This window comes from Miscanthus floridulus, chromosome 16 (assembly GCF_019320115.1).
Source record: "Miscanthus floridulus cultivar M001 chromosome 16, ASM1932011v1, whole genome shotgun sequence".
Taxonomy (NCBI): domain Eukaryota; kingdom Viridiplantae; phylum Streptophyta; class Magnoliopsida; order Poales; family Poaceae; genus Miscanthus; species Miscanthus floridulus.
In genome coordinates this window covers 109,734,760-109,747,865 of record NC_089595.1, presented here as the reverse complement: position 1 = coordinate 109,747,865, position 13,106 = coordinate 109,734,760, and the positions used below count along the sequence as shown (strand labels likewise).

Genomic DNA, 13,106 nt, shown 5'->3' with positions numbered 1-13,106 from the left:
ATCAGAAACAAGAGATTGGAGTAGAGTTTTGCTTTCCCTTGAACCCGCGAAGAAGCTACCATGTTTCATAGGAAAGGAAAGATTACTTTCCTGTGTTCCGAATGCTCTCACGGGCTTTCTTTCTAGAGGAATGAAATCCTCCAAAATTCGTATGAAAAAACTATGTTTCAAACACGCCTAGTTCAGGCTGTGTTTAGTTGTAGGAATTTGGATTTTAGAGTTACTGTAGCACGTTCGTTTTTATTTGGCAAATAGTGTTCAAACATGGACTAATTAGGCTCAAAACGTTCGTCTCGCAATTTCCTATCGAACTATGCAATTAGTTTTTTCTTTTTATCTACGTTTAATACTCCATGTATATGCTACAAATATTTAACGTAACAGATAACTTTTTGAAAGTTAGGGTGAAACTAAACAAGGCTCAGCTTCGGTTGGCTCGCCGTACTCGGGTTATTCCTCGCCTCGCCTCGCTTCCTTCCTCCGCAATCCTCGTCTCGAATTCGCTCGCGGTGGGAGAAATCGGGGCGCGAGGATGACCGTGATCGACATCCTCACCCGGGTGGACGCGATCTGCCAGAAGTACGACAAGTACGACGTCGACAAGCTCAACGGCTGCCAACGTCGCCGGCGACGACCCCTTCGCCCGCCTCTACGCGTCCGTCGACTCGGACATCAACCAATGCGTTGAGGTGAGATCCCGTCCTCCTTCCTCCTCCTCCTCTCTCTCTCTCAGCGTCCGCGACCCGGAGCACTCGATCTGAATCTGATGACTGTCTCTTTGGCGTTTGGAACAGAAAGCGGAAACGGCAAAGCAAGAGAAGAACCGGGCCGCGGTGGTGGCGCTTAACGCCGAGATCCGGCGCACCAAGGCCTAAGCTCCTCGAGGAGGACCTGCCCAAGCTGCAGCGCCTCGCCGTGAAGAAGGTTGCCGCCCCTAGTACCCGCATTGCTTCCACTGAGTTTTGGGTGAAGTGTGTTAGATCTGTGAACTTGGTGACTTGAGGCCTTGTTTTCGCTGTTTGCCAGTAACTAAACTTGCTTGGACTATAGCTGGCTAAAATTAGGTTGTGCTGCTGAAGGTCTTTAGGGAGTCTCGACTCTCGACGTTTGAAATGATTCGCCTGGCCATTTCGTGAATTTTAAGATTGTTGGTGACTTGGTGCTGGTATGTGTGGCAGAATTTGTGGGGAAAACCTCTGGTCTGGATTAGTAGTTTGTGACTTGTGTGGATTGGGAGGAGCCATGTAGGTGAATTTCATAGGATTGCTTGCATGATGGCTGCGTGCTGAATGGGCATGCTTGAGTGAAATTTTTAATGGCTTGTGTTTTGCCATGTTGATTGTAATCTAGACGTAAGCTAATTGGTTGATTGTCGCCTTCATCTTGTTCCTTGGTCGACAGTTTAGGCACTAACCTTAGACAATCCTAGAATGAGGTTCATCGGCTTCCTGGTTTTACTTGATCTTCTCTCTACTTATGTGCTACTTTCTTACATGAATTTAAGCAATATGAGGTCTCCCTCCATGTTACGTTTCTTGCTTTTATTCAAATGCATAATTGTTTGTTTGACACAGTTGGAATGCTGATTGTTGATGTTGCCTCTTTTCTGATGTTATGGAACTTCATGTATGCCTGTTATTCTCGGCATCCATCTTGTTTTTGACCTTCAATTTGTGGCCCAACTTTTTTTTCCCCTTAGTCTGGATTGCTTTGCTTCTCACCTGCACATTTGAGTTTAGACAAACTGACATACTTAGTGACGCTTCTCTCTTTGTAATGATACAAAGTTTTGTGTGAGTGCTGAGCAGGCAATCACTTGCTTGGTTTTACTTGTTTTTTAATGTGCTGCTTACAGTTTAATTTAGCATACCTTTTATATGGTTATATTTGATGGCATGCAAACATTTAGGTATACCAAGTTATAAAGTTATTTTAAGTAGTATTTCTGAAGACTCCTTTGAACAGGTGAAAGGGCTCACCAGAGAAGAAATTGCGACCCGTAGTGATCTGGTTGCCGCCTTACCTGACAGAATACAATCAATCCCAGATGGTAGTTCTACTGCCACAAAGAAAAATGGAACTTGGGGAGCCTCAGGATCTCGCACTGGAGGAGCCATAAAGTTTGACTCTACTGCTGGTTAGTGAGCAACTGAGATTTATTGTCCACCTTTGTTCTTAGTAGGAAAGATTTGGTATAGTTCCTTTTGATGAAATCCATGATCCATTGTTTATGCCCAATTCGAAAATATAATCATCTAGATTCATAAATCAGGCTAAAGTACATAACTTTGTTGCTCCCTAGTTATTGGAAAACCATCTAATCAAGCTGAACCTCATTTGTAGTCTTTCATGAGACTTAAGATCCTTCTAGATTTGACTTTCATCTCCATTTGAATAACTGGCTGATGTCCTTTCCCCTTGTAACTCCACATAATACACAGATGGGAACTTTGATGATGAGTACTTTAAGGGGACAGAAGAATCTAATCAGTTCCGTCAGGAATATGAGATGCGCAGAATGAAACAGGTAAATTCACTCAGCCACTTTCCTTCTTTCTGTTTCATATTGTCTTGCTACTAGATGCAGTTCCTCTCAATTTGTCATGTGGTGTAACCAGTCTTTGACAATAAAATTGTGCAGGATGAAGGTTTGGACGTTATTGGTGAAGGACTGGAGACTTTGAAAAATATGGCATCTGATATGAACGAGGTTGATTGCTGCACTTTTTTTTGTTCTATGGTAATTATAGTAAATTATGGACAATTAACTGAATAGCTGTGATCATCAGGAATTGGACAGACAAGTCCCTCTGATGGACGAAATGGATGACAAGGTCTGTTATCTGGCAGCCATTAGTTTCTGTAGGCTCCATCTAGAAATTGTCTAGCAACTCTCATTTTACTATATAATGATGATTGTAGGTGGATAGAGCCAATGCAGATTTGAAGAATACCAACGTGAGACTGAAGGAGACTATTCTTCAGGTAAGACCTAGCACTTCCATTCTATACTAGCTAACTAATGCTTGGAAGATTGGTGACCTCATACCACTTGTTTTTCACATTGACCTGTTATCAGCTTAGATCAAGTCGCAACTTTTGCATCGACATCATCCTTCTCTGTGTCATTCTTGGTATTGCGGCCTACCTTTACAAGTAAGTAATATTCATTCCCAGCAAAATCCAGTTGCATTTCCAAAAGGACAGCTAGGGGTTGGGTATGACTATTATTATGACCATGCTGAGATTTTCTTCAGTTTGTGTTTGTTGCTGTACAAGAGTTCCTTCGTTTGAGTTTGTTTGTTATTGTAACAGCTGGTGCTTGATATATATGTACCGCTCATGATATTGCTTTCTGTTTTTGTGTTGCAGTGTTCTAAAAAAGTGAGGCGGAATCCTGCCTTGGAACTGCTCATGTCGTGGTCCGTTTGTCACCATGGTTCTACCAAGTTCTTTGAGCGATTTGTGTTGTCTTATATCTGTATTATTATGGTGTCCAAGTTGAACCTTGACTAGGCTTGTTGAAGAGAACACTGGTAACAGGTCTGCTGTATATCTGGGAGTAAATTTCGTAGCGAGGAAAAGAGTACACGGCATCATTATTATCGTCTTATCGAACCATGTAAGCGTGCTCATGTATATTCATTCCGTCAGGGCTTCGTCTCCATTGTTTCTGTCGAATCAGTCTTGGTACCTACCAAGAGCAGGCAGCGCTAATGAGCAATCAGCGATGTCTGCTGCTTCATTTGCCTGTCTCCCAACGAATGTGCTCGCATCTACGGAGTACGTATCAGGAAAGATGTATGGCCCGCAAGTAGGCAATCTATTTTTGTGAACCGGCCAAATCATTTTAAGGAGAATTATATCGACTTGCAAGAAGCAAGACGGTCCAAGTAAATACCAGCAGAATTCTGCGCGATTCCTCAAAAAAATTGAGTATTTTTTTCCACCGTCTAAAATAAGGCCCTCGTGCGATTCCTCAAAAAACAACAATCCAAATAAGGGAAGAGTATAGTTCGCTTTGGTACTTCTTCAAGTTTCGACAGCGGTTGGGTGATTGGGTCGTCGTCCCATCTTCCACTCTCTCGGCTCCCCCACCTCTCCTCTCCACTCTCCCACTCCAAACCTCGGGCTCCGGGCCGTCTCCCGCCAACACCAATTTCGCTTCCCGCCGCTCCCCACCTCATTAAACCCGCCCGAAAGGCCGCGCCCTCGAGCAGTTGGCGACCCCCTGCCCCTGGCCAGAAATCCGATCCCCAGCCGCCGCGGCTCGCTCTCTCGTCTTTTCCCCTCTGCTCGAGCACGCGTGGCTCCTACTGTCGGCGGCGATGAGCGCGGTGAACATAACCAACGTGGCGGTGCTGGACAACCCCACCGCCTTCCTCAACCCCTTCCAGTTCGAGATCTCCTACGAGTGCCTCGTGCCCCTCGACGACGGTACGGATCGCCTCCCCTACTTTTTTCTCGGTCCCCCGTCATGCGTGGCGGCGGGCTAGGGTTTCGTGCGTCGTGAGATCGGTGGGTGTCGCTCTGGATGCAGCGGGGATACCGGGTTATGGGGTTGGGTTGCAGCATGGGGTCAGGAGGGTATGGGAGTCGAGCGCCGCTGCATCGGTTGCATTCCTGTGCGGCGGTTTTAGCATAGATGCGAATGCCATTGCAGTCGAGGCTACCACTGTTCTTGTTCGGCGCATATTGTATTCTTGTATCGGAAGTATGTTTTGGGATGTAGGGCGATTGGCTAATCTATGAACTGATAAGAAAATCGCTTAACAATTTTTTACATACAGCTAATTGTTGGTTCACAAACAATCAAGTAGGATTACATGGAATTTGGTTGTGTGGGTGGGGGGTGGGGGGGGGGGGGGGGGGGGAGCTGAACTGTCAGTACTCCTATTCTAGAGCTCACCTTGCTTGTATGCTCGTGACGGTTAACTTCTCTTAATCATATCTGGCCTTTATGTAACAATTATCATAAGAATGCAGCGTAATTTCCACTATGCTATTCTGTACCATGTGATGCTTGATCATATATTCTATCCTCCATTACTACTTTACTAGTATCTTGAAACCAGTATCTCATATGACTGAACCTATTTGCTTAGCGGGTCATTGAGTTGTATACTTGTATTGTCAAAATCTGGGTGCCACATTAGAGACAGTTTTGCAAAAAATTCCATGCACACCCGTGCCACGCGTGGATCATTGCCTACAATCTAGCATTAGCTGTGCTTGAAGCTGATTATAATTGAATGTGCAGTGGATAATCTCATATTATTTGTATCCGGTACCTAGAAGGGATTAACACTTGTTAGCTATAGCTGATGATAGAAATGTATACTTGTGTTATCGAACTTAACACAAGTGGAGTTTCCTTTGAGGTTGTTGTTTTAAATCTTCTATAGTTCTATTGCTGGTTACTCCGGAAAAATGTTCTGTTTTGCTTTTAGTGATTTATTCACTGCACTCTGCAGTGGTTAATCTGCAGGCCTCTTTCATAAGCTACATGACTCCTGGGGATCCTGCTAGCTTCAAAAGCTGTTTGAGTGGGGTGGGTCGTTATCTGAATAATTCTGGTCCAGACATGTTTGCTTTACTTTCTCCCCTCTTTTGGCTCTGGTTTGTTGATAGTGGCATAAAGGCTTATCATGATAAGTACTACATAGAAATTGTCAGATACAACCCAATCAACATTGACTAGGCTATAATTTATGGATTATGCATGGATATTGTCTTGTTTGAGGTAGTTTTAATTGTAGCGCCATGTGTATTTTTCCCTGCATACTATAAAGACATATTGAGCTCTACATTATCTGTATGAGGCAGATATGCAATTCATATGTTTTGATTTCTCTGTCTTTGCTTTTGGATATTGGATTTAAAATACATGTAAAGAACTTTTGTTTGCATTTCAGATCTGGAGTGGAAGCTTATATATGTTGGATCAGCTGAAGATGAAAACTATGACCAGCAGCTTGAGAGCGTGCTTGTTGGCCCTGTCAATGTTGGGACCTACCGTTTCGTTCTCCAGGTATTCAAATCGATGTTGTGTTGCTCTATTCTACTTACTCCAAACATTCATGGGACATAATAGGTCCTGAAATTTTTTTTAAGAATAAAGTGTGAGCACTGCTTGTGATTTCCCCTTTTGTGTTAAGCCCTGTTATATCTACCCAATTTTGGAAAATGATATGGCAACAATTGCAGGCTGACCCACCGGATCCCTCAAAGATCCGTGAGGAAGACATAATTGGTGTGACTGTGCTGCTATTGACATGCTCTTACATGGGCCAGGAGTTCATGAGAGTAGGCTACTATGTGAACAATGATTATGGTGATGAGCAATTGAGAGAAGAGCCTCCAGCAAAGGTGCTAATTGACCGGGTGCAGAGAAATATCTTGGCCGACAAGCCCCGAGTCACCAAGTTCCCTATCAACTTCCATCCTGAACCCAGTACAGGCACGGGGCAGCAGCAGCAGGAACCCCAGACGGCCTCGCCAGAAAACCACACAGGCAATGACGAGGGCAATGGAAGCAAGCCTGAGGCTGACCAATGAACACAGTTGGCCTCAAATATTTTGATGCGCGCGCTTTACTGGTTGTGCTGTAATATTACAAACGGGATTAGTGGTTATGCATTGCCCTTGGATCCTGGTTCTAGCACATGGTGGTTGTTTAGAACTCTGTTCTGTACCTTGAGATGCAAATGCTAGGAACCTGGATGTTTCCTTAGTACAAAAGTATTTCAGCCTGTTCTCCTGCAATTGCTGTATGATTTAGAGTTTAGAGTAGTGTTTTACCTCAAACTACTCACTGGCTAGTCTTGGTCACCTGCTTTGGCCTTTGCGGTATAGGTTCTAACTGGAATCCTTTTGTTCACTTAAGCAAGTGGTGAAATGAAATGACTTGTGATTGCAAGCATATGCTATGCTAGTGCGCTTTGTTTGGCAGCTGTTTTCATGTACTCGATTATGGATGGAATGAATGATTCTTTAAAGGCATTAAGCTTGCCGATGCCTGCTGCTTTCAACAACTGTCCAGGGCTTGATTGCAATTGAATTTGCTGCCAATTGGATGCATGCTCCAGTTACCAGCGTACATTTGTATGCATATGCTCCAGTAACCAGCGTACATTTGATCTCAGTTTTGTGGACGGCACTAAACCTCTGCATGTCCAATCGGGCAGCCTGCAAGCTTACGCTGCTGCTGCTTCAGATCAAGGGAAATGCCAGCAAATGCAGCGAAAGCATGTGCTCCAAGAACAGCAAACATGAGGAATTGAGCAAAAACAGCAGATTAACTGAAACCTTTTCTGAAGGTTTTTGAGAGAACTTTGCACGATGATTCACTACTGTACCAGGATGTGTACGTCAATTTTTCTAGATCTTTTTGGTGCCTGCAGTTTGCAACAACTGAAGAACCCCTTGTCATGGTCATTTCATTTGTCATCTTTTCACCTCTCTTTTTTTGAAGTAAAACTTTTCACCTTTCTCTCTGTTGGATATATTATGGGCCGGCCCATATAATATTTAATAAATCAAATAAACTCTATGGCCCGTAATAATGCGTGATATATGGTTTAATACCGTACATGATTTTGATAAGACGTTGACTCGGTTTATATGGTTGGACATTGTCTATCTATATTGAGAAGCTGAGAAAAGGACGTGGGTGTGCCGCACGCGCGCCGCCGCCAGCCGGGCGTGGGCGGACAGGATATAGGCCTGGTTTAGATTGCCTCAAAGTTCTAAATTTTTTCACTCTCTCTATCACATCAATTTTTAGACGTATAGAGCATTAAATGTAGGTAAAAAAAGTAACTAATTACACAATTTGGTTATAAATCACGAGATGAATCTTTTGAGTCTAGTTAGTCCATGATCGAACAAAATTTATTAAATACAAATAAAATATACTACAGTGTTCAGATTGCAAAAATTTGCAATCTAAACAAGGGCCATAGTTGGCTTTGGTACTTGTTCGGTTTCGACAGCGGTTGGGCGGTTGCGTCGTCGTCCCCTCTACTCTCTCCAGTCTCCACTCCAAACCTCGGGCTCCGGGCCGTCTCCCGCCAACACCAATTTCGCTTCCCGCCGCTCCCCACCTCATTAAACCCGCCCGAAAGGCCGCGCCCTCGAGCAGTTGGCGACCCGCGACCCCCTGGCCAGAAATCCGATCCCCAGCCACCGCGGCTCGCTCTCGTCTTTTCCCCTCTGCTCGAGCACGCGCGGCTACTCCCGGCGGCGGCGATGAGCGCGGTGAACATCACCAACGTGGCGGTGCTGGACAACCCCACCGCCTTCCTCAACCCCTTCCAGTTCGAGATCTCCTACGAGTGCCTCGTGCCCCTCGACGACGGTACGGATCGCCTCCCCTACTTTTTTCTCGGTCCCCCGTCATGCGTGGCGGCGGGCTAGGGTTTCGTGCGTCGTGAGATCGGTGGGTGTCGCTCTGGATGCAGCGGGGATACCGGGTTATGGGGTTGGGTTGCAGCATGGGGTCAGGAGGGTATGGGAGTCGAGCGCCGCTGCATCGGTTGCATTCCTGTGCGGCGGTTTTAGCATAGATGCGAATGCCATTGCAGTCGAGGCTACCACTGTTCTTGTTCGGCGCATATTGTATTCTTGTATCGGAAGTATGTTTTGGGATGTAGGGCGATTGGCTAATCTATGAACGATAAGAAAATCGCTTAACAATTTTTTACATACAGCTAATTGTTGGTTCACAAACAATCAAGTAGGATTACATGGAATTTGGTTGTGTGGGTGGGGGGGGGGGGGGGGGGGGGGGAGCTGAACTGTCAGTACTCCTATTCTAGAGCTCACCTTGCTTGCATGCTCGTGACGGTTAACTTCTCTTAATCATACTGGCCTTTATGTAACAATTATCATAAGAATGCAGCGTAATTTCCACTATGACGCTTGATCATATATTCTATCCTCCATTACTACTTTACTAGTATCTTGAAACCAGTATCTCATATGACTGAGCCTATTTGCTTAGCGGGTCATTGAGTTGTATACTTGTATTGTCAAAATCTGGGTGCCACATTAGAGACAGTTTTGCAAAAAATTCCATGCACACCCGTGCCACGCGTGGATCATTGCCTACAATCTAGCATTAGCTGTGCTTGAAGCTGATTATAATTGAATGTGCAGTGGATACATCTCATATTATTTGTATCCGGTACCTAGAAGGGATTAACACTTGTTAGCTATAGCTGATGATAGAAATGTATACTTGTGTTATCGAACTTAACACAAGTGGAGTTTCCTTTGAGGTTGTTGTTTTAAATCTTCTATAGTACTATTGCTGGTTACTCCGGAAAAATGTTCTGTTTTGCTTTTAGTGATTTATTCACTGCACTCTGCAGTGGTTAATCTGCAGGCCTCTTTCATAAGCTACATGACTCCTGGGGATCCTGCTAGCTTCAAAAGCTGTTTGAGTGGGGTGGGTCGTTATCTGAATAATTCTGGTCCAGACATGTTTGCTTTACTTTCTCCCCTCTTTTGGCTCTGGTTTGTTGATAGTGGCATAAAGGCTTATCATGATAAGTACTACATAGAAATTGTCAGATACAACCCAATCAACATTGACTAGGCTATAATTTATGGATTATGCATGGATATTGTCTTGTTTGAGGTAGTTTTAATTGTAGCGCCATGTGTATTTTTCCCTGCATACTATAAAGACATATTGAGCTCTACATTATCTGTATGAGGCAGATATGCAATTCATATGTTTTGATTTCTCTGTCTTTGCTTTTGGATATTGGATTTAAAATACATGTAAAGAACTTTTGTTTGCATTTCAGATCTGGAGTGGAAGCTTATATATGTTGGATCAGCTGAAGATGAAAACTATGACCAGCAGCTTGAGAGCGTGCTTGTTGGCCCTGTCAATGTTGGGACCTACCGTTTCGTTCTCCAGGTATTCAAATCGATGTTGTGTTGCTCTATTCTACTTACTCCAAACATTCATGGGACATAATAGGTCCTGAAATTTTTTTTAAGAATAAAGTGTGAGCACTGCTTGTGATTTCCCCTTTTGTGTTAAGCCCTGTTATATCTACCCAATTTTGGAAAATGATATGGCAACAATTGCAGGCTGACCCACCGGATCCCTCAAAGATCCGTGAGGAAGACATAATTGGTGTGACTGTGCTGCTATTGACATGCTCTTACATGGGCCAGGAGTTCATGAGAGTAGGCTACTATGTGAACAATGATTATGGTGATGAGCAATTGAGAGAAGAGCCTCCAGCAAAGGTGCTAATTGACCGGGTGCAGAGAAATATCTTGGCCGACAAGCCCCGAGTCACCAAGTTCCCTATCAACTTCCATCCTGAACCCAGTACAGGCACGGGGCAGCAGCAGCAGGAACCCCAGACGGCCTCGCCAGAAAACCACACAGGCAATGACGAGGGCAATGGAAGCAAGCCTGAGGCTGACCAATGAACACAGTTGGCCTCAAATATTTTGATGCGCGCGCTTTACTGGTTGTGCTGTAATATTACAAACGGGATTAGTGGTTATGCATTGCCCTTGGATCCTGGTTCTAGCACATGGTGGTTGTTTAGAACTCTGTTCTGTACCTTGAGATGCAAATGCTAGGAACCTGGATGTTTCCTTAGTACAAAAGTATTTCAGCCTGTTCTCCTGCAATTGCTGTATGATTTAGAGTTTAGAGTAGTGTTTTACCTCAAACTACTCACTGGCTAGTCTTGGTCACCTGCTTTGGCCTTTGCGGTATAGGTTCTAACTGGAATCCTTTTGTTCACTTAAGCAAGTGGTGAAATGAAATGACTTGTGATTGCAAGCATATGCTATGCTAGTGCGCTTTGTTTGGCCGCTGTTTTCATGTATCGATTATGGATGCAATGAATGATTCTTTAAAGGCATTAAGCTTGCCTATGCCTGCTGCTTTCAACAACTGTCCAGGGCTTGATTGCAATTGAATTTGCTGCCAATTGGATGCATGCTCCAGTGACCAGCGCACATTTGGGCCTTGTTTAGATTGCAAATTTTTACAATCTGGACACTGTAGCCCGTTTCGTTTGTATTTGACAAACTTTGTCCGATCATGGACTAACTAGGCTCAAAAGATTCGTCTCGTGATTTACAACCAAATTGTGTAATTAGTTATTTTTTTTACCTACATTTAATGCTCCATGCATACGTCCAAAAATTGATGTGATGGAGAAAGAGTGAAAAAACTTGGAATTTGGAGGTGATCTAAACAAGGCCTTGATCTCAGTTTTGTGGACGGCACTAAACCTCTGCATGTCCAATCGGGCAGCCTGCCAAGCTTACGCTGCTGCTGCTTCAGATAAAGGGAAATGCCAGCAAATGCAGCGAAAGCATGTGCTCCAAGAACAGCAAACATGAGGAATTTGAGCAAAAACAGCAGATTAACTGAAACCTTTTCTGAAGGTTTTTGAGAGAACTTTGCACGATGATTCACTACTGTACCAGGATGTGTACGTCAATTTTTCTAGATCTTTTTGGTGCCTGCAGTTTGCAACAACTGAAGAACCCCTTGTCATGGTCATTTCATTTGTCATCTTTTCACCTCTCTTTTTTTGAAGTAAAAACTTTTCACCTTTCTCTCTGTTGGATATATTATGGGCCGGCCCATATAATATTTAATAAATCAAATAAACTCTATGGCCCGTAATAATGCGTGATATATGGTTTAATACCGTACATGATTTTGATAAGACGTTGACTCGGTTTATATGGTTGGACATTGTCTATCTATATTGAGAAGCTGAGAAAAGGACGTGGGTGTGCCGCACGCGCGCCGCCGCCAGCCGGGCGTGGGCGGACAGGACGGGAGTGGTTTTGCCGCTCAATCCAGACGGCTTCATTGCGGGAGTTTTTCGCCTGCTATCGCCGTCTCCATCCTTCTGCGTCCGCACACCTTCTTCGTCTCATGATCTCCTCCTATGCCTCTTTGCTTCTCCACCGCGAGCATATATTCCGAGCTCCTTTGTCAGTCATTCCTCTTGGCTTCCACCACATATTCAGCTGGTCTTTGGTTCTCCCGGTCCCTGTTCCTGCGCGCACTGGAACTGGGAGAGTAGGGCCTCCGGAACGCCTGCTGTCTTCGTGTTCACCTGCTCGGGTGAAGGGCGGCTATCACGTTTTTGGGGAGGGTCGCTGGCGGCACGACTACTCGCTATGTCTACGTCCTCTTCTTTCCGGTGTCGACGCACGTTGAAGGTCCTCTACTGATCGACACTGCTTCCCTTCTGCACTGCAACGAGCGGGACGACTACACCAACAGGCCCTATGTCGTCGAGTGCATCCGGCTCTGCCGCTGGGTATGTTTCTGGAACGAATCGTCTAAGGTCTTGGCTATCAATCCTTAATTTGAGTATCATCTACATGCTCATCACGTTTAAGACACACAAGCACATATATGATGTCACCAACTTGATCATTTTGTTTAATGTCTTTTTTTGGATTAAATTGTTGCTAAAATTACCTAATATTCTAACAATCCAAAAACATGATAGACAATTTTCGGTAGTTGGCTTTGCGAGTATGCTAAAACCGAATGTCTTTGAGGGCACACATTACAAGAGGTGGGGGCTGAGGTGCATTCTGTGGTTGACTTCTATGAACTGCTATTTTGTTGCTGAACCTAGAGCTGTTGGGCCACATACTCCTGATGAGGAGCGTGCATTCAAACATGCTGACAATATGTTTAAGGCAGCAATTCTGAACATGTTAGGAGACTTCATAGTTGATGCATATGTGCCGCTATAGTCTGGTAAAGAGATGTAGGATGCACTTGAGGTCAAATATGGGGTTTCTGATGCTGGTAGTGAGTTGTATGTCATGGAGCAGTTTCATGACTACAGGATGGTTGATGATCATTTTGTAGTAGAACAAGCTCATGAGATACAAACACTGGCAAAAGAGCTCAAAATTTTTGGTTGTGTATTGCCTTATAAGTTCATGGCAGGCTGTATCATTGCTAAGCTACCACAAGCTTAGACAGATTTGGCTACTTCTCTAAAACATAAGAGACATGAGTTTGGTATTGCTGAGCTCATTGGCTCTTTGTATGTTGAAGAGAAGGCAAGAGCAAAGGACAT

General features: G+C 44.3%; 2 protein-coding genes and 1 pseudogene across 2 annotated transcripts; all 3 read left to right on the top strand.

The window, feature by feature from the left end:
- Positions 1-421: 421 nt before the first annotated feature.
- Positions 422-3,160, top strand: LOC136511853 (syntaxin-71-like; annotated as a pseudogene).
- An 885-nt stretch (positions 3,161-4,045) lies between these two features.
- On the top strand, positions 4,046-6,733 carry LOC136511852 (histone chaperone ASF1B-like). The gene is made up of 3 exons (XM_066505883.1): positions 4,046-4,437; positions 5,916-6,031; positions 6,208-6,733. The coding sequence occupies exons 1-3, from the start codon at positions 4,329-4,331 to the stop codon at positions 6,556-6,558; spliced, it is 576 nt and encodes a 191-aa protein (XP_066361980.1). The 5' UTR covers positions 4,046-4,328; the 3' UTR covers positions 6,559-6,733.
- A 1,293-nt stretch (positions 6,734-8,026) lies between these two features.
- On the top strand, positions 8,027-10,633 carry LOC136513678 (histone chaperone ASF1B-like). The gene is made up of 3 exons (XM_066507642.1): positions 8,027-8,359; positions 9,816-9,931; positions 10,108-10,633. Exons 1-3 carry the CDS (start codon positions 8,251-8,253, stop codon positions 10,456-10,458), a joined length of 576 nt encoding a protein of 191 aa, XP_066363739.1. The 5' UTR covers positions 8,027-8,250; the 3' UTR covers positions 10,459-10,633.
- The last annotated feature ends 2,473 nt before the right edge of the window (positions 10,634-13,106 follow it).

What these genes read in the sequence shown, in the direction of transcription:
- LOC136511852 (XM_066505883.1), top strand. Translation starts at nt 4,329, where the DNA reads ATGAGCGCGGTGAACATAACCAACGTGGCGGTGCTGGACAACCCCACC. An exon ending in CCTCGTGCCCCTCGACGACG is followed by an intron (nt 4,438 to 5,915) that starts GTACGGATCGCC and finishes TTTGCATTTCAG; the next exon opens with ATCTGGAGTGGAAGCTTATA. An exon ending in CCTACCGTTTCGTTCTCCAG is followed by an intron (nt 6,032 to 6,207) that starts GTATTCAAATCG and finishes CAACAATTGCAG; the next exon opens with GCTGACCCACCGGATCCCTC.
- LOC136513678 (XM_066507642.1), top strand. Translation starts at nt 8,251, where the DNA reads ATGAGCGCGGTGAACATCACCAACGTGGCGGTGCTGGACAACCCCACC. An exon ending in CCTCGTGCCCCTCGACGACG is followed by an intron (nt 8,360 to 9,815) that starts GTACGGATCGCC and finishes TTTGCATTTCAG; the next exon opens with ATCTGGAGTGGAAGCTTATA. An exon ending in CCTACCGTTTCGTTCTCCAG is followed by an intron (nt 9,932 to 10,107) that starts GTATTCAAATCG and finishes CAACAATTGCAG; the next exon opens with GCTGACCCACCGGATCCCTC.